The sequence below is a fragment of the Echeneis naucrates genome, chromosome 7 (assembly GCF_900963305.1).
Source record: "Echeneis naucrates chromosome 7, fEcheNa1.1, whole genome shotgun sequence".
Lineage (NCBI taxonomy): Eukaryota > Metazoa > Chordata > Actinopteri > Carangiformes > Echeneidae > Echeneis > Echeneis naucrates.
The window spans coordinates 21,601,858-21,621,321 of NC_042517.1; the positions used below are offsets into that span (position 1 = coordinate 21,601,858).

Below are 19,464 nucleotides of genomic sequence, written 5' to 3' on the forward strand. Positions count from 1 at the left end.
GGCTGTTGCCTATACCAAGCACATAGATTACGCTGCTCAGACAATATGCCACCTGTTCCAGTGGTTTGTCATTCAGGTGCTGTTACACAATTGGAATAGTTCCTGTGGAAATTCTATCTCAGCCAAGCTATCTCGTAGAAAAATGGTTCGAACAGCTGTGAAGTCCTCTTCTTGCAGGGAAATCAGTTCGGCATGTTTGCAGTCTCTTATTTGATAGGAATATCAAATTTCTTATTATATCAGTCTTTGTGTCCTTGTTGGCCTGTATGCATTCCAGAGCAGCAATTTGCATCTGTTGCCTGATAATGCCGAGTGGAGGGTCAGAGAAGGGGTACCGCTCTGTGGGGTTAGGCAGGTTTATGCTGATTTATGGCATGGACTGCAATTTTTTTTTGATAAAGGTCCAGGATGGCACTTAGCAGAAATCTGGGAAATCTCTGTGGAGGCAACAGTCTCTATAAAGAGGAGATTGGAATCTACACGCCCTCCCTTTCCGGACCTCACAACAGTAAAGCTGTGTTAATATTACTATTATGTTGTCACCAGCCTTCCTCTCTAATAGCAGTTATCACATTTTCATGCATGTAGTAATCCTTTGATTGTGTTACACCTTATGATGACAATAATTTAATCAGGATGTTTACACTTCAGGCCGTTTCATGTTTTGTTAAATTATTGATTCAATATGATGACTTCCTTCACTGCAGCAACATCAATCATTTCCTTCTTGTGGAAAAATAAAGTCACACTGCTCAGTTCATGCATCATAAGTGGTAGAAGACGAAACAAACAGGAATAAAATACAAACCCAGATGTTGAGATTATCACAAGATATCCAACACAGCAAATCTAGAGCTGTCAACACAAAAAAAGTTTTCCTGCCAACTTATGAATTGCATTCTAGTAAATTCTAGTAAAGTTATTCCCCCATCAATCACTCTCTTTCATATGGAGCCCAAGACCTGACATGGGGGAAACGTGCGCACAAAATACTAATTTGTTCCCTTGAAAAACAAATTTGTTCACACGAAATAGTATAACATGCGCATGAAATACTAACTGTTAATTAATAATATTTATATAATTCCAGGACAGCTTGGTAAACAAATAGAGCGCACCTTCTCTATCAGTTAGAGAAGGAACATTGGAAGAGGCGCCACACAACCAGATGGACAGGGATAGTATGATTGAGTTTTATTTTAGGCTGGGTATGTGCTCGAAAGACATTCTGAAAAGCCTGGCATTGCAAGGATTCATTATGCAGGCATTTAAATTGACATTGAGAGCCAGGTCGCTAAGATATAGATAGATATCAAGTTGCATATAAAAGATCAAAGTAATTTTTCACAACCTGGAAACCAAAAAAATTTTTCTTATAAAGCCATAATAATTGAAGTACAAAGCATAAACCAGTCACTGAGTTAGTTACAGCTTACTTTACATTTTACTTGCTTGTTGGAAAAAGCTTCTGTTGTTCTTAAAATTTTGTCTGATGAGCTCATAAAATTAGCATAAAAGATATGACAGTAATAGAGTCACGCAAAATTGTTAGAAAGGCTCTTCATGGCACGTTATGTTTATTTCGTGGGAACAAATTTGTATTTTGAGGGAGCAAATTAGTGCTGTGCACACGTTATATCTTTTTTTCCCCCATGTCATGTCTCAGGCACTGCACTTTCATTATCTCAGTTGCACAAAAAAAAAGAAAGTGAGAGTACAAAGTAATCTTCTTCACACATCTGTTTTTAGTTTTTGGGGAGTACAATTGCAAACCTGGAACAAGCTGTCAAAACCATTTTGTCAGCATCATGTGGGGGGGGGGGGCAACTGGCTTGAGTATGGGGTGCTTGTGGGCGGTCTAAAGGGAAAGAGGCTTTGGTTTTAGCGGCTGTTTTCTGCTTGGTCCTAGTGCGTGACCCGTCTTCATTTAATATAGCTTACAGTAAAACTCCAGGGGACCAATACTGCCTTTTGAAAAAGTGCAGGGGACATGTCCCCTCCCACCCCAAATTACATTCCTGGCTTAAGGGTTAGCAGCTCCACGCTCATTAGACACTACCGAAATAATACACCTGCATTACCTACTGAGTCAGCAATGGTTAAAAAAAAAAAAAAAAAGACATATCTTCCTTGTATGTTAGTACATTTTTCCAATTCTTTGCTCAAAAACTGACACCAGTCCATTCTTGTCTTTCCTGGTTTTCTTTTATGTGAAAATTTTATTAGAATAGACAATTTTAGCAATGTTTATGTCTACTATTATTCATAGATTTAGAAAAGAGATTCTTGTAATCCTGGGATATTCATTCATCCATCCATCCATCTTCAACGGCTTATCTGTTTCCGGGTCGCGGGGGGGCTGGACGCAACCGGTCGAGGCAAATGGCCGTTCCCCCTGAGCCTGGTTCTGCTTGAGGTTTCTGCCTCTTAAAGGAAATTTTTCCTTGCCACTGTTGCCAAGTGCTTGCTCATCGGGTGATCTGTTGGGTCTCTTTAAATAATTTCATAAAGAGTTTGTTCTAGACCTGCTCCATATGTAAAGTGCCTTGATGTAACTTTGTTATGATTTGGCGCTAGACAAATAAATCTGATTTGATTTGAAATCTGTTTTGATTCTGGAGCCAATCCTAGCTCACACTGGGCGAGGGTGGGGTACACCTTTGACAGGTTCCCAGTCCAACGTACAGAGACAGACAAACAACCACTCACAATCACATTTATGGACAATTTAGTACCTGGAGGAAACCCGTGCAGACACAGTGAGAACATGCTAACTCCAAATGGCAAGGAACCGGAAATCCAATGTGCTACCTTCTTATTGTGGGGCGACAGCGCTAACCACTATGCTGCCGTTTTGCCCACCTAAGGATATATTACTTGCGATTCAATTAGCCACCATGGAGGGACTTGTTTAAACAGAATCTTGTGAAAATCATATGTAATATGTCATATAATAATGCTGCAGCATCTTTAGGTTGTACTGAAGTTCAGTGCATTAAGAGACGCAAAACAGAAGTCAATGGCAAAAAAAAAAATAATAATAAAAATTCAAGTGTTAAGTTGTTTAGCAGCTAAGATGAGCAGTTTTATAACCTCTCGTGACAATAAGTGTGCAACTATTTCAACTGCATGGATGGAAGTGTGAATATCCAGCAGTCAGAGGAGAAAAGAAGAATTACACAAGACTCCCATCTGACTGTGTTATTCACTGTGGGACTTTATGAAGTCAGCAGCAGAAATCATAATCTAATAAAAGATTAATTATACAATGGTATTAAGTTAGAGTGGAGGAGCAGAATGTTATATCAGTCATTAATTAAATTTGCAAGGGAAGTGATGATGCTTTACTCCCAGTTTATTCTCCTGCTTGATAGGAGTATAATTTGTCAATACCCAACAGCTGAAGTGTTGTCTCCCTCCCTCTTCCAGTTTGTTCCATTCAGAGACTATATCGACAGATCAGGCAACCAGGTCCTCAGCATGGCCCGGCTGGCTAAAGACGTCCTTGCCGAGATCCCTGATCAGCTGTTGTCTTTTATGAAGAGCAGAAGCATCGAACCACGACCGGCCATTTCCTCCTCACCGCTCCCGGGGCTGCACCGGCATATATGACTCTGACAGTGATATGGCCAGTCATATCTGACTCTTTCGCTCTCTCCCTTTCCCCCTTCTATTCCACTCCATGTAAGTGCGGTCTTACATACTCCACTCCTCTCTACTCTTAGAATTATTTGTAAGCGGCACAGAGGGATCAGGCCATAATTTGCCCTCTTCCTCTACTATCACCTATGAGCTAAACAGGCACGTCAAAGTGACAGACCAGACACTCATCCCTGACTCACCTGCTTTTGTTCTTCATTGTTTCCCCTCTAAATCACCCTATGCACCCTAAGCATCACTACCCATTTATCATTTGAAAGCCCATTGAAATAAGATGTTGATCATTCATCAATCTAATCTGAAGATAGATTAGATCACTCCAGTCGCATGTTCAGTGTTACAAGTCTCAGACACACATACACACACTCACACGCATGCACATCTGTCTGCTACCCAGCCTCTCTAAGCCCAGCATGGGTTGAAGCTGGGTGTGGATTCACCCCTGTTGTTCAAGAAATGCTAGGCTCTCTGCAGGGCCGGGGGGGAGGAAGCGGAGGTGGGAGGGAACAGGAGAGAGATGAAGGTGTAGGAGTGCGAAGGATGAAAAGGAAAGAAAAGAAATGTAAGACGACGCTGATGAGAGTGAGTGTGTGGAAAAAGCAACACAGAGATGTTTTCACCTCCTGCTGATGATTCTTTATGTGAATCTGACTGAAGAATAAATGCACATTCTCCAAGCAATATAACTGACTTTGAGTGTAATGTTTGCCCTATATTCCTCCCCCTGCCCCCACGCTCCACCCTGTCCCCTGCCAAGACTTGACATTTTATTGCCAGGCAGACTAACGCTGTGTATAAAGTGGGCAAAGTCTGCCACCTAGTGTTCGTGCTTTGTAGAGCTGTTTATTATGCATGACTGCTGTACATTTCCTCTATCACACAGTGCCGATGCATGAACCTGATGCAGCTGACCTAAGTATGGTAAAACAGCCCAGTGAGCCCAACAGCGTCCTGACATTTCAAAAAACAACCACGTTGGTGTTGAGGAACCATCTATGTTATTATGACATGAATTTTGTTTCTATCATTGTGATGGTGGTGGCTTAGAGGGCTGTTTAATGTGATGTTTAAGTATATTCATACTTTCATTCAAGTATATTTAATGAAAGAAACAGTTCAATTAGTTTCATTATTTAAGATTTTGCATGTGGGGCAACTCGATGTTACAGTTTTCAGGTTGGTGTTGTCATTGCTGATCTCAGTGTATTATGCATCTTTATTGTGTCACTGTACACTTTCATTTGTCGATTTCATAACCTGCATGTGCAGTGACTTGCAGAAAACCTGGTATTAAGCTATTAAGCTGAAGCTAGTGAATTTCCCTTATGAGACATGTATTTTAGATTTTTTTGCAATGACGTGGACTGTTCACATAGTCCAATAATCCAGACATATAAGGTCTCTGCCAGACATCTGCATATCAGTGCACCAGCCTGTTGTGTGGGGTTTTTGTACAAAAGCATTTTTGTCCTATGGCTTTATGAACATATATATACTCAACCAGTGTGTAAAACGTGACCATGGAAAAGGTTAGATTGTATAATGTTACAACACATGATGGAATATGTTTCCCCCACGTTTGATTCCAAGCTAGAAAAAAGCTTTTGAATTAGTATCTCTATTAATGAATCTATATTGTATGTTGACATTTTTTGAATGTCTAAATAAGAAGAATGTAGACCTTTGAACTAGAAACCCTTAATTGTTTTGACAATTATATTATTGTATTTTGATATTATGTTTGACTAAGTTTGTGTTTACTCATATCTCCTGAACTGCATTACAATACTACTAAAATTAAAGTGACCTACTCTCATCGTTGTTTGTGTCGCTTGTTCACAGAGAGGTGATTTAACGTTCAAGGCTATTAAAATATTCCAGCTGGTGAATCGCTCTCCAGCTAAAAACTGTCTCCCATCAACATCACCTATAACTGACTGAATCAGTGGACAAATTAAAGCACTCTAATACACAGAGCTATAGTGACATGTTTGCCTCATAACTACTTTACCCTCTATACCTTGTATCCATTTCCCCTGCGTGTTATTAAAAATTAAAAAATAAAAAAAAAAAATCCACAACATTATTCTGTTGAATTACAGATTAACTGTGTTCCAGTGCATTCTGAAGTGGTTGAAGTTAGTGCTTGCTACCATTTGTGGGCAAAAATAAGATGGACAGAAGATGGCGTGCACTTATATTATGCTTCTCTTAAGTCACCAGTGTCAAAACTACAAACATTTACTCAAACGTTCAGAAAGTGATGATTTTCAGTGCACACTACACTTTTCTTCATGCAGCAATGGGAACAGCCCCCTTTGGATTAAGGGACCAAGGGACTGTTTTAAACAGTCTAAGTATCAAGTCTGACACAGAACCCCTTCTCATTTTTCACGTGTACAGTCTAGCCTTAAGGTTTGGTGTTATCTAGAAGGCCACTTGTAAACAAAAAGATGTCTGAAGTTTCTTTTCTATACCGCTTAAATAAAATCGCTGTTGATAAGAACAGATAGGTGTTGATATTTGCTAAACTCTACAATAGGCCTACTGCATCTGCAGGGATATTTTGCCCCTTATCTTGGAATATCTCCCGGAGGTGGAGGAACTTTGTTGTAATATTCTCATATTCAGCTTTACATGTGACCAACAGCTTAATATGTTGGTATAATATTGTTTATTATGAAAGCAAAGAAGGTTTTTTTTTTAGTCTGCTCTGCATTTTTAGAGAAATACTGAACTAACAGACAACTGCAGAGGTATAATCTGTTTGAAACAGGACAAGGTCCTGAAGTTCAACACAGTTGAAGCTAAGCACTGACCTTTTTCACATCTGACAATTTGGCTCACCATGGCACAGGTGTATTTGATGAAGTTGCCGTGAGTGACTTCCACAGTGCCGCATGACGGCATAGTGGTTGAAGCTGTTGCCTCACCACAAGAAGATCACAGGTTCGGCTCCTGGCCTGGAACCCTTTCTTGCAGTGTTTAAATGTTCTCCCCATGCCTAGATGGGTTTAATCCCACCAGCTAAAGACATGCATGTCTACTGTAGGTTAATTGGCTACTTTAAATTGCACTCAGGTATGAATGTGAGTGTGAGTAGTTGTTCTTCTTTGTCTATATCTTTGTGCTGGCCCTGTGATGGACTGGCGACCTGTCCAGGATGTACCCTGCCCTTGTGCAATGTAAACTAGGATTGGCTCCAGTACTCACTGCAACCCCAGAAATGCATAAGAGGTGAATTAGTTAATGAATGAATACCTCCACACTCCTGGCATCACACATGCGGGTTCGCTGGTTTACATGGATCCTGTTAAATCCACTCAATCCTTTGACCATTCATCTTTGTCATCATCACTCAATCATCACTTGTTGATAATCTCAGTTTAATTGGCTTCAGAAAAGCAACTGCAGAAAATGAGAAACATCTTCTGAAGCAAACGATTATTGATTTAGATTGTATTTGCCCGCATTATCTGATTCCACATTGGAGGAAGGAAAATAAATGAAATATCTCAGATAGCATTTGCAACGAGTCAGTTTCTTCAGTGGAAACAGCTGCCAGTGGCTGTAGACAGTGCAATGAGAGAAAATTAAAAAAGTACAGTCACCAGCTATGAAACAAAAATAGGATTAACTGGACAGGTGGTAAATCTGTAGTACTTTTCACCTAGAGACACACCTTTTCACATAGGCATTTGATCTGTGCTAAATACAAATATACAGATTAGGGCAGCTTTAAAAAGTCAATTATATTCAAGTCAAAGGGCTTAACAGTATATACAGCATTACATCACTTTCTGCCTGGACCCTCGACATTTGAAATGAAAAAGAACATCAGGAGGAACAGCAGGGATCCCTCTTTTTGGATTGTGTGTACAGAATAAAGCCACAAAGCAGGTTTTATATTATCAAGACACAGCATGAAAACATAATAGACTGTAAACCAACAGAGAGCCAAATGACCTTCTCTGCGCCACAAAGACCTGGAAAGAGGACAAACAACACTGAGCAAAGAATCAATTCAACCAAAATACACATGTCAGACAGTCAGACGGTCTTCTGCACATTACTGTGACAGGGATGTAGCAATTACAAGATAATAGTGATAAAACATTGAAGGCTTAACAACGAATTTGACATTTCTGCAAGCATATTTTCAAACCACACTAAATTATATTGACTCTAAATGTAAAAAAAATGGCAGCCTGGAGGCCAGGAAAACATGGCTGATAATCAACCAGCTCTGTGAGGCAATTAGGCAACTGTGCTGCTTTGAACTTCATGCTTCTCCGTCATGGTAAAATGCTCACAATGACAATGCCAAATATATATATATTATAATTACCACTAAACACAAAGAGTGGAGATGAGGTAAAGGTCAGTTTTGCAAGTATACCTAACAAGTTAAAATGTTCATCTGTTGGCATGACAAAAAAATTTGAAAATCTGCAGAAGGATAAACAGACACAAGAAAAAGTTACTAAACAGAGGTGAGTGGCAATTCCCTGCACCGCTGGACCTACTGTGATTACACATAAACCTAAAGAGTGAGAAAAAGTCACTCTGTCTGGATGAAAACATGTTGCAAGAGAAGGTATTTGAAGGAAGCAAGAGTCAAGGGCAGACAAGAGGAATCAGAGAGGCTGATAACTGGTGAGAGCAGCTGAATGTGACGAACGGGTGTCTATCAAACCCTGACAGCCTTTCATGCAGCAAAGTTGATTTCATTTTTTAGTGGCCGGCGGCGGCTCTGGACAACAACAACAAGCTGATGTCATTACACCACACAATTTTTTTTCTCTCAATCGTTCAAAACAAATGTTTATGAGAATGTGAAAAAAAGAAGGAACAACATCTGTCAAAAATGTGTTTTTTCTTTCTTTTTCTTTTTTTAGGGCCTTAAACAAACCCTGTTTTGTGGAAATTTGGGTAATAGGTCAGCAAGGCTTACCTCAGGGAAAGTTTGGGCAAACATAAATGAAGCCTTCAAGATTGAAAAAGAGCAAGAATAAGGGGGCACTCTTTAAGTTTGCAGCTTTCTCCTTGAGGGCTACGAGAGCTGGATACATTACTGTTAGACTGTGTTTAAGAAAATTGCTTTAACTACTTGTATTGCACAAAGGTCACAGACGGTTTTTTGCAAATTGGTTTACCAATAACAACAACTTAGCCTTTCTGTTTTTCCACTTACCTCACCCCGAGCTGCTTCATAAGACACTCTTTTGCTTTTATTATTCTGTCACAGCTGAGAGCTGCTGCAGACAAAATTATAAACCAAAGAGAAATATGCCAGCACACTCACTTACAGTGTAAATCTATGTAACAGCTTCCCTGACGGGGCTGAGGACTTTCAGATATGAATTACAGTTATTCACCTGGATGACTTGACTGACACCACTCTGACATCTGTATTCTGAATATATATGTATTGCAAGGTTTATTTCATATCTTCATATGAACAATTCTTTCTCAATTTGGCTATTTACAAAGCTTAAAAAGTCTGCCAGATTCATCTGTTCACATTTCATCTGTTAAAAAGTGCAGTGTCTTTGCTGCATTTCCAGGAGTTGGTGGTAGTGATAAACACTCGTTAAAAAACCTCAGGTATTGATGAATTGACAAGACAAACATCCGCTCCATCTTCTGAGCAGTTCTTCTTCAGGCCAGACTGGCAGAGTGACATGATGGGCCAGGGCTAGCTGATTAGCAAGCTAATGTCAGTCAAGGAAGTGAATATATAGAAGAGATAACATCTATGTTGTTTTCCACTATTAGTGAGTCAATTAATGACATTAGAAATTGAGCTAACATTTCTTGGCTATATACGAAAATCTAAATTCACAAATAGCTCAGATAATCCACATAAAATCCAATAAAGCATTTTCAGAACCCTATGCAAAACTTCTACGGGATTGAAGACTGTTGTTCTAAGGTCTAATCAATTTTGATATTACATGTCACTTGTAGGATTTTTTCACATGGAACGTGTAGCTCCCATGTCCTTGCTGTCTTCATGCTAAGCTAAACTAAAAAGCTGCTAACTTTGGTGTGTTTATATAGTCAGTGTGCTCAGCATATAGGAAATACCCAAAAAGATGTGAATAAATTTTTTAACAGTGAAACGGGTTTGTGGTGTAACAGATTAAACTCCCACATGGATGACATTTAGGATTTGTCATTTTGGTCCTTTAAATCTACATTAATCCATGTAGATTGTCTCATTGTGAGGATGCTTTGGGCTCCAAAAGTGTTTGACCGTAAAAATCTTTCTCGTCCCCATCATTTCACTGTCACAGGAATATGTCAATAGGTGCAGAAATAATTTGCTGACATTAAATCAAGACCTGGCTTCTGGGGTGCATATACTGATGCAAACCATTTTTAGATCAGAACAGACAAAGGAGGAAGGCAATATTTAATATGTCTGCTTTGAAATTTGAATAAAGGCAAATCTTTGTTCTCTGTGTCTGTAAACAGTTTGGATTTGGACTCCATATCCAGGACTTGGAGGCATGATGAGACTCTGTGGAGCAATAGCCATGACAGCAGAGTGCCTAACACAGCAGTCTCTGTCGTGGAAAAAATACAGCAGTATCTGGGGAAAAAGAGTAGTGCTGGATTCATTTTTACATTTCAAAGCATAGAAGTAGTGGTAGCTGCTACCATCGGAGCAAAAAAACACAGTTACCATTAATGATAAATATATATACACACATATATAAATATATATATATATTTTTTTTTTTTTTTTTCTTTTTTTGTTCTTTCTTTTTTTCTTTCTCCCTGTATAGTCCCATTAGGACAAGGGATTGCTGGTGATAAAAATTATATGTTTGATATATGCCCCTTTTCTGATTCTTCAACTTCTTCTGCACAAGACTAAAAATGTTGTTAATTTAGCATTTTTATGATATTACAAAAATGCAACAGTCCTGCGAGTCTCTTTTAAGGCTGATTTTCTGAATTATTTTCTGAAATATTAACTGGACTGCTAATATATAAACACTGACATGCCTTTGACTGACAAAAGCTTGCCAAAGTACTTGCTTTGTATCTGTAGCACATCGCCTCTTTTCAAATACTCAACATTGGACTTGTGAAAAAAAAAAAACATTCAAATGTAAGGAAAACGGCCATTTTTATGCACCTGATGGTCTTGGCCTCCAGTCATTGCAAAGTATTAGCAGAGTCAACAAAACACGGACATTAATCTTACAGCAGGTATTATAAAGATTTTACCATCAGCGGTGTTTGGACAGATGAAGTGGTGTTGGACCATATTTGGAGGAAAGTTCCAGTAAAAATAGCAGTGGGATCTTAATGATGAAAAGATACCTGCAGAGCTACTCATCCTGCTCTGCAGGGGTCAGTATTCCTCTGTCTAGACCTGGACTCTGGGTCTTTAAAGTGAAGACAATGCTGAAGAGCTTTAAACCTGTATTTTTCAATGACCATCACAATCTGTCATCGGAAATTATAAAAAAAAATATTTATAAAATATATTTATCATTATTAATGTTTTTATTTTTTATCTACTACAAAAAAAAACAAACTCAGATTGTATTGAAGTCTATGGGAAAATGTCCCTCCTTTTCCCTTGATTTATTAGCTCAGTAAATGTTTTCCTAGTGAGTTTATTCTCAGTCTCTACTTTAAAGTATTTAGTACATAACGTACAATACATACATAACAACAGAAGCAACATAATGCTCATTTTTAAAATTAATGGTCCATTTAGAGGAAAATCAACCAGAAAGCAAGGAATGCATTGGGAGCTGGGCTACTGTCTGAGAGGCAACACACACACAATCTGTCTAACTGTCACGATGGAGTACAAAACAGATTAGATCAACCCCACAGCTCCACCTTGTCCTTCAAATATGGTTTCTTCAGGTTTCCAAAAAAAACCAAAAAATCGAGAAAACCTGAGGCTTCATCACAGCAGTTCACAAACCAATGGATAATGTCTCAGAGCGATGATACTTCTGGGTCTGTACTGACTACATGGCCATTCACTCACTGCAATAGTTGTATTAGGTGTTATGCGAGGTAGGTTGGTGATAGGTTAGTGTTAGGTGTTAGCTTTCACATAGAAATTAAAACAGTGTGGTACCTAAAATAGGGCTGTCAAACAACTTTCGATCTGATCAATCACAGGGGTGCTGTGGATTAATCACCATCCCAAATATGGCCAAAATATTAAAATTATTTTGGAACAGAAGGATAAATAACAGGAGGTAGATATATATGTTTAACATTTGTGTTTTGATTTTTTTTTATGAATGACAAAACCAAGCCTTTGCTCTTTTTAAAGTATAGTAAGTATAGTAAAGTAAGATAGAGGATGGATGGATTGTTGAAACTTCACAGCAGTTTTTTTTAAGCTCCTCTCACCAATGTTTTATTGTTGGGAATACAAGATAATTACATTTCCACAGAAATGTAATTGGCCAGAGGGAACATAATGTCAACCCCAGAAATTAATCTTGCCTTAAATATGAAATATTGAATAGCTTTAGACTGCTAGTTACTTGTTGATTGAGCCATTTTGGAGTTTTTCTTTTTTTTTTTTTTACACCAGATGTGACTCACTGTTCACTGCTATGACGTATGCAGAGCCAGGAAGCAGGAAGCTGTTGCTGTCTAGACAGCAAGTTCAGGGTGTGGTGAAGAAACAAAATAGTTGCACAAGATTAATGTGGTTTAAAAAAAATAATGCAATAACCACAATTAATCAAAAGGCCACAATTTTTTTATTTTATTTTTTGTTATTAACAACTACCAGGAGCTAATCTAAACATGCCAAGACAACTCACATGGAAAGGTTTGTGCTCTTCATCACCACTGTCTACACAACTTTGTTTCGTTGAAGGAGATATTTTTGTATGTTCTTCAATGACTGCATAGCCAGCATGGGCAACAGTTGTTTACTTACAAATGAAGTTGCACTGAACATTTTTCTATTTTCTATCTATTTACCATTTCTTCTACTGACAATAACATACCAAGCAGCTAAGCCTAACTCGTCTCATCAAAGCAACTTCATATTTCAACAGCTTTTAGTTAAAAATATTTATATTATAAAATTAGAAAAAGAATATAAAAAAAATAAAAATAAAAATAAACATCAAACTCATTTGGACCCCATTTTTACATTACAGGACCTGAAAATAAATGAAGTAACCTATTTACACAAGACAATGTAGAAATCATTTCTTCATACATAAACCATCATTGATCAAGGAGCATTTGGCTTTCAATGATGAACCCCTCTGTCCGTATGTTTGTGTTTGTATAGGTTAAACAAATGACAGGAGAAGAACAAACAAGCATAGGATATAGACTGTGAACAATTTAGGTCAGTTTTCTTGTTCTCTGTCTACCTTTGCTTCCGTTTCAAACATACATGAACATCTGTAACTAAAGCAAAAGTTAAAAACACAACACCGTCTTCTAAATAAATGTGATGTGGAAAAGTGAACTCTGTAGCGTTTCATCTGCGTCATTGTGTCTGAACTCACAGTTCATTAACCTGTCCAACTTTCCAACCTTGAAACATAACTGGATTGACTTCTGACCAAAGTGTCATAGGTTGCTTCATTCTGCATCTACTGCCATCTCACCCAAAGAGCCACAAAGCACTGTTACATAAGGAGGTTGCAGGTTCAGCTCCCACAGCTGGGGCCTTTCTGTGAGGAGTTGGCATGCTCCCCCATTGCTTGCAGAAGTTTCGGATGCTCTGGTTTCATCTCACCATCAAAAGACATGCATGTTTAGGTAGGTCTGCCTGAGACTGAGTGTGAGTCTTTGTCTGTCTCTGTATGTTGGCCCTGTGATGGACTGGCAACCTGTCCAGGATATAACCTGCCCTTACCCAGTGTGAGGTGGGATTGGCTCCAGCACCCAACACGACCTGGAAGCAGATAAGCAGTAGAAGATGAATGAATGAATAAATAAACATCTCAGCTGACACTGAGGCTAATCAGATTCAGATCATCTGACTGACTGGCAGAGGCTGAATGCCAGCTGATCATTACTCTGGGTTCTTTAGCTAATTGTATAATTTTAAAGGAGATTTTATTAGGACTCTCACCTAAAAAAGGCTAAAAAAGACTGCAGAATCTAAGAGTTTGGTCATGTAATGATTAAAGATGCTGATTAGATATAGATAAATCTGTTGGTGATGGCTGTCATTCTAGCAGCTGCAAGATCAATCGTTATTGTCTCTTCTGTCCACATCAAGTATCTATTGTTTCTAACGCTCTTTCAAGTGGGAAATGAGCCACTGTAATCATTTAAAATTCAATACATGTGAGAATGAAGAGCCTGACAGTGTCATCTTACGTGTTTTGGGGCGTAATTGTGATGCTGCCCAGATGCTTCCTTCTGCAGGTATTGGCACAGCTTCTTTGGTGCCACCAGAAATAGCTGGAGGATCACTGTTATCCCAGTGTCACAGAGAACACAGTTCCATATGTAGTTCAGTGCTGTGTTGTTCTGTGTGAATGGTTTCACACCTTTAATTCTGAGTCAGTATATGTACGCCAAAGGCAAATACACTTAATCCATTTAACAGGATGAGACCTGCCAGTGTAAGAAAAACCCAACTAAGCTTTCTAAGAAGTGCATTAGACACAGGAGGGTGTTTGTGTTGGTGGCAGTGGTAATGACTGTTTGGGGGTATGCGGGGGAGGTTAGCGTTCTTTATTAAAAACTCATTGCACAACTCTCAGAGGGAATCTTTGTTCACAACAACAAGCTGGGTTTCTACATTTCATGCTGGTACTGCAAATGTTTCAGGAGAGTGACTGAAAATAACTGTCTGTGTGTGACAGTTTGTTGTCCAGTTTCTTGGGAAATGTGATTTCAAACCAGTCACAACACTTAAAAAACACTTGTGTTTACTGTGTGTGTCTGTCAGTATAACAGGTGAGGGGAAATAGTCAGCTTTGACATGGAAGCTGGATGGATAAATTCAGCCCAGTGAACTGCTGCAGCTTCTTGCTTACACAGCAGCTTTTAAAGCTACAGGGGTCTGTGTTAGTTGGTGAGTTTAAAGCTTGTGAGGCTCGAACATTCTGTCTAAGACAGCCAACGCATCTTTGGTAAGCGATCTCCACAAAGACCCACCCTCTACTGTCAGTAAGATTGAAGGCATTCATGATTGTGTGCATGTGTATTTTTATTACTGTTTTTTTTACTTTCTGGTTCACAAAATGCAAAAGAAATGGCCGCAAAGTATTTGCTTACTCACTTGTGAGTGCTGAGGACAGCAGCTTTGTTAAGGGTATTGTGAGTGATCTCTGCAAACTTTAAAGATACACTCAACCAGCACATATTTTCCCTATTTCACTTTTGGCAAGTTGCAAGCATTGCCAAGGAAAATAAATCAATTTGATCCATTAAGTCCATCTGGGTCTTACATAATATGCATATGGCTAGGTGTTTGTTAGTTTGAATAGCACATCCGAAGTCAATTAGTTTGTGGGGCAGAGAAAAGAACCTCTGTTGACTTCACATGGTGAGTAATCACTATGAGCCCTGTGTTCACTCAAGTAAAACATCAAATTACATAATTAAAATATGTCTTCAGACCTACAAGAAATTGCAGAGGTAACTCTTGTAAGGCCTGGCCCAGTAAGATACAAGGACTTCCTAATATATTTAACAAGCCAACTATTGATACTAGCAAAGATTTTATCTTTGTGGGAAAGCAAAGAAGTGTTCACTGCACACAGTAAAGAGAAGCAGTTCTGCTTCTCTTTACTGGACCCCTGATTTCAGCTCAGTATCAACTGAGAGAGGCTGGGATTTGGTTAAATGAGATGTGGCCCATTACATTTGTGAGGAAAGCAACAACTATTCAAAAACAGCTTTATTGGTCATCTGACAAAATCAACTTGCACTTATTTATGGCCTGTAAGAGCAAAACAGGCAGGTTTTTCCCCCCCAAACTGGACATTTTGATTTATCATAGAAAGGCAAGCACGGGTGTTACAAAACAAAATGAACCAATGGCTTAATTTTTTAAGTGTCCCAGGAAGCAATGACAGCATAACAGTGAGCCAGATGATCCAGGTCCCTGAAACTGAACCAGCTCAGCAAAAGGCATTGTTCATGTTTTCATTTACACCTGAGCTTTTATTCCAATTACAAAGGTTGTTCACAGATAGTGACATTTACAATTGTAACTGGGTTGTTGAAATGTTAGCAATATTATTTGTTCTGTATAATGTATATTCAATGTATAATCAAAAAAATGCAGCAATAAAGGATTGCCAGGTCTCTCCAGGGGTTTCCCCTGCCACCAGACCCAACTCACCAGGTGGTGATTAGTTGGCAACTTTACCACTCTTTAGGGCTCAGTCTCTCTCATTGTCCCTTCTGCTTGCCTTCATTTTCATGGAGAAATGATCCCACTGAACGGCCGAAGGTGACATACATCAATACAACTACCTGATGGAGTACCCCGGTAAGATCATCATTTAACCTAGTAGAGATAAAAGGTTGGGCTACATCCACATTTCTACATCATTGGTCAGAGTCAGGATTTCACTTGTTCTTCAGTTTATTTAACCAATAAATATGGAAAGTGAAAAACCTTTAAGCACAAGAATAAAGCCAGTGTAAATAAAAATTCACCATTTTCCAACAACCAAGGTAAGTGCATTTAATCAGTTAAAAGTATATTTTAAATATACAACCATTTTGAACAGAAATACATACTTTTAGACAAATTAAATGTTTTACTTAGCATTTTAATAAAGCAAAATTCACTTCATTTTAATGACTACTATTTATGCTTCAATTTATTTTAACCAAGCTTTGAAGCAACCAAGTTGGGCCATTGCAAATAACAAATTAATTAATTAACAATTAATTAAACAAATTGTAACATACTTTACAGCTTAAATCTAAATAAACATTTTATGCAACTTCAATGACCACTGCTAACGTTAAACTGAACTTCATCCAAATAAACAATGTTACTCTACCATCAGCAATGAATAATACAATAAGCTTACCGGTAGCCCTTTTGGTCTTTTCCCGTGCATTTGATCATTTAAGTTTTTCTTCAGTAGTTGCTTCTGGTGTCCTCAGCTCAGTTACCCACAGCCAAACCACTGGTGCCTCTCTTATATTGTCCTCGTGCTGCTGATTAGTCCAATTGCAGGCAGTTCACCGCAACAATTATTTTAGAATAGCTTTTTATAACCTAAACATTTCAAATTGTGCCCACTCTACGGGGTTATGGGGTAAAAACTTGTTTTGCAACAGAAGCAGTGCTGCATCGTGTTTCTCATTCTCGCTGTTTCTTCAAAGGGTCAGGTTTTTTTTTTTTTTTTGGGTCAGCTCACTCTTCTTACCTTGGTGTAATGCAAATTAAGCTGTAAATAAAAATATATTGAGGCTTACAATACATATAGCAACTTCTGACCAACCCATATCAATTACAGGCTTAAAAATACACGCGGACTTCCAGTTTAAGCCCCACTCCTTACATACAGATAGTGGTGTACTCACTCATGCATACTCAGGGATGTAATTTGGGGGGGGGGGGGGCAATGTAAAACTGCGCAACTGCGCAACACTGGCTTGATGGCCAGTGTTTGTGGCAAAGTGACAACTTTGTATTTAAAAGCCTCTAGGCTGTTGTTTTATACATTTTTTGAACTCCATATTGCTTTGAGATGTAGAGTAGATATCAGGGCACTGTTCAGGCAGATGAAGTCCCCCCCCATCCTCAAGCCCCCACCTCTGAAATCAACATTTTGGCCCTGTCCCTTCTCTTTAGCCAAATGTCCAAAAATAGGTCAGATATGATTACAAAATTGTTAATTTACCTTCAGCCAATGGTGCTTTGGTGCCAAGTGCACTTATGAGCATCCTTGTGTTCAAACATGGTGTTCATTATTGACAAACTGCAGCTAGCACAGAAGTCTAACATTAGATCACCATTCGGGGACACTCAGATTGGGGAGGCCATTCCTCCCAATCATGCCCCTCCAGGTATCTCCTTCATTGCTGATGAGTACATTGAAGTCTCCTAGTAGTCCCCCAGCAAAACCCTATGCATGGCTCCCACCAAAGTCTCCAAGAAGGCCGAATACTCTGAACTGCTGTTCGGTGCATATGCACAGGAGATAGTAAGAACCACCCCTCTGGTCCACTGGGGTAAAATCCAACACAGTGGCACTAAGTTTGTGAGGAATAATGTCCAAGCCTTATCCAGGATTTTGGATCCAGAGCCTAAGCAATGCATGGCAGTGAGCTCCACCAGATCCATCCAGTAGCGTTCCACCTCACACACAAGCTCTGGCTCCATCCCCACCAGAGAGGTAACAATGCACATTCCCATAATCAGCCTCTATCAGCCAGGTCTGGATCGTGCCTCATTATCATTATTATTATTATGCCTAGAATCACTGGAGAGTATTGTACTACATCTATATTATATACTATGTTTTCTATAGGCCCTCACTTTACCTTTTTAATTTTTTGCTTTCTAAGGTTGCTCTAAGGTGCTCTTGTTGATATTTCTTTCTCTTGTCTTTATGTGCATATTTGTTGAGGTAATCCAAAAATAACAGAAAGTAATGAAATTAGATTACTTTAATATTGTGACACTTCGATTACTTTACTGATTACATTTTTCAACAAGTAATTAGTCATTGTATCAGAACGCAATTGGGAGTAACCCTCCCAACCCTGCAAATGCATGCTCTAATTTTTCTGCATCCCCTTGTGCAGTCTTAAAATTCTGTATACTCCCCTTGTCCTATGGGTCAAAAATGACCCGCCTTCACCTAAAATAAAGTAGCTTAATTGAATTTAAATCCAATATCTATTTTGTATGATGAAACATCCTGTTATTTATCAAATCAAGTGAATTTTATTCCATTTTATCACATATTTTTTTCTAACAGTGAAAACATGTTCACCATTGAATATGATCATTTTTTTCTTTCTTTTTTTTAATTTTACCACAATCAAACTGTCATAATAGTTTTCTTTTATACCGTAAATGTTTATTATTACTATTATATCAATGTGAAGAGATTACTATTGAATTAATTTTATTGAAAGGAAAAATAACAGTCAACAGTATGGAACTTTTCCAACAGTTTATTCTTTAATATTCTTTAGGAAGTGAATTATCAAATACATCTCTTCTCTCTTCTCTTCTCTTGTCTAATAACAAAACAGCAAAAGGTTGCTTAACATCGAACATCGTCGACCTGGAAATGGATAAGCAGTAGAAGATGAACGAATGAATGAATGAATGAATGAAAAATATGATGTAAATCCGCTTAGTTCCTTTGATCCCAATTTAATGTTTCAGTCTGTCATGTTTGTAGTAGAACACTGTATTATGATCAATGGTGTCAAAAGGAGCACTAAGATCTAATATGACAAGTATGAATACCAGTCTGTTGTCTGAAGCCATCCTACTGGCTTGTTGTTGGTAAATTTTAACAGTGTTAAAATTTTAAATGTTTCTGTGCTATGATGTACTCTAAAACCTGACTGAAACTCTTCAAAGAAGCCATTCCTATGCAGATTTTAAAATAAATTGTTTGCAACTGCCTTTTCAATAAATTTAGAGATAAAAGGGTGGTTAGATATGGATCTGTAATTAGCAAAAATATCTGGATCAAGATTAAGGTTTAATAACTTCAATCTGGAAAAGTTCTGGTACATAACCAAGCGATAAAGTCACATTGATCAGATCCAGGTGTTAATTCATTCTTTAAATAGTCTGGTAGGTACTGGGTCAAAAAGACAAGTTGATGAATCAGC

General features: G+C 38.4%; 1 protein-coding gene across 2 annotated transcripts in view; it reads left to right on the top strand.

Moving 5' to 3' along the window:
• Positions 1-4,808, top strand: part of LOC115045888 (copine-9) — a 103,837-nt gene extending 99,029 nt beyond the window's left edge. The window contains exon 20 of one of the 2 annotated variants that reach the window (XM_029505846.1): positions 3,430-4,808. In XM_029505846.1, coding sequence (XP_029361706.1) covers positions 3,430-3,612 — 183 coding nt within the window. In that variant the 3' untranslated portion in view covers positions 3,613-4,808. The remainder of the gene's footprint in view (positions 1-3,429) is intronic. The other variant, XM_029505847.1, reaches the window with a different exon arrangement.
• Positions 4,809-19,464: the final 14,656 nt, after the last annotated feature.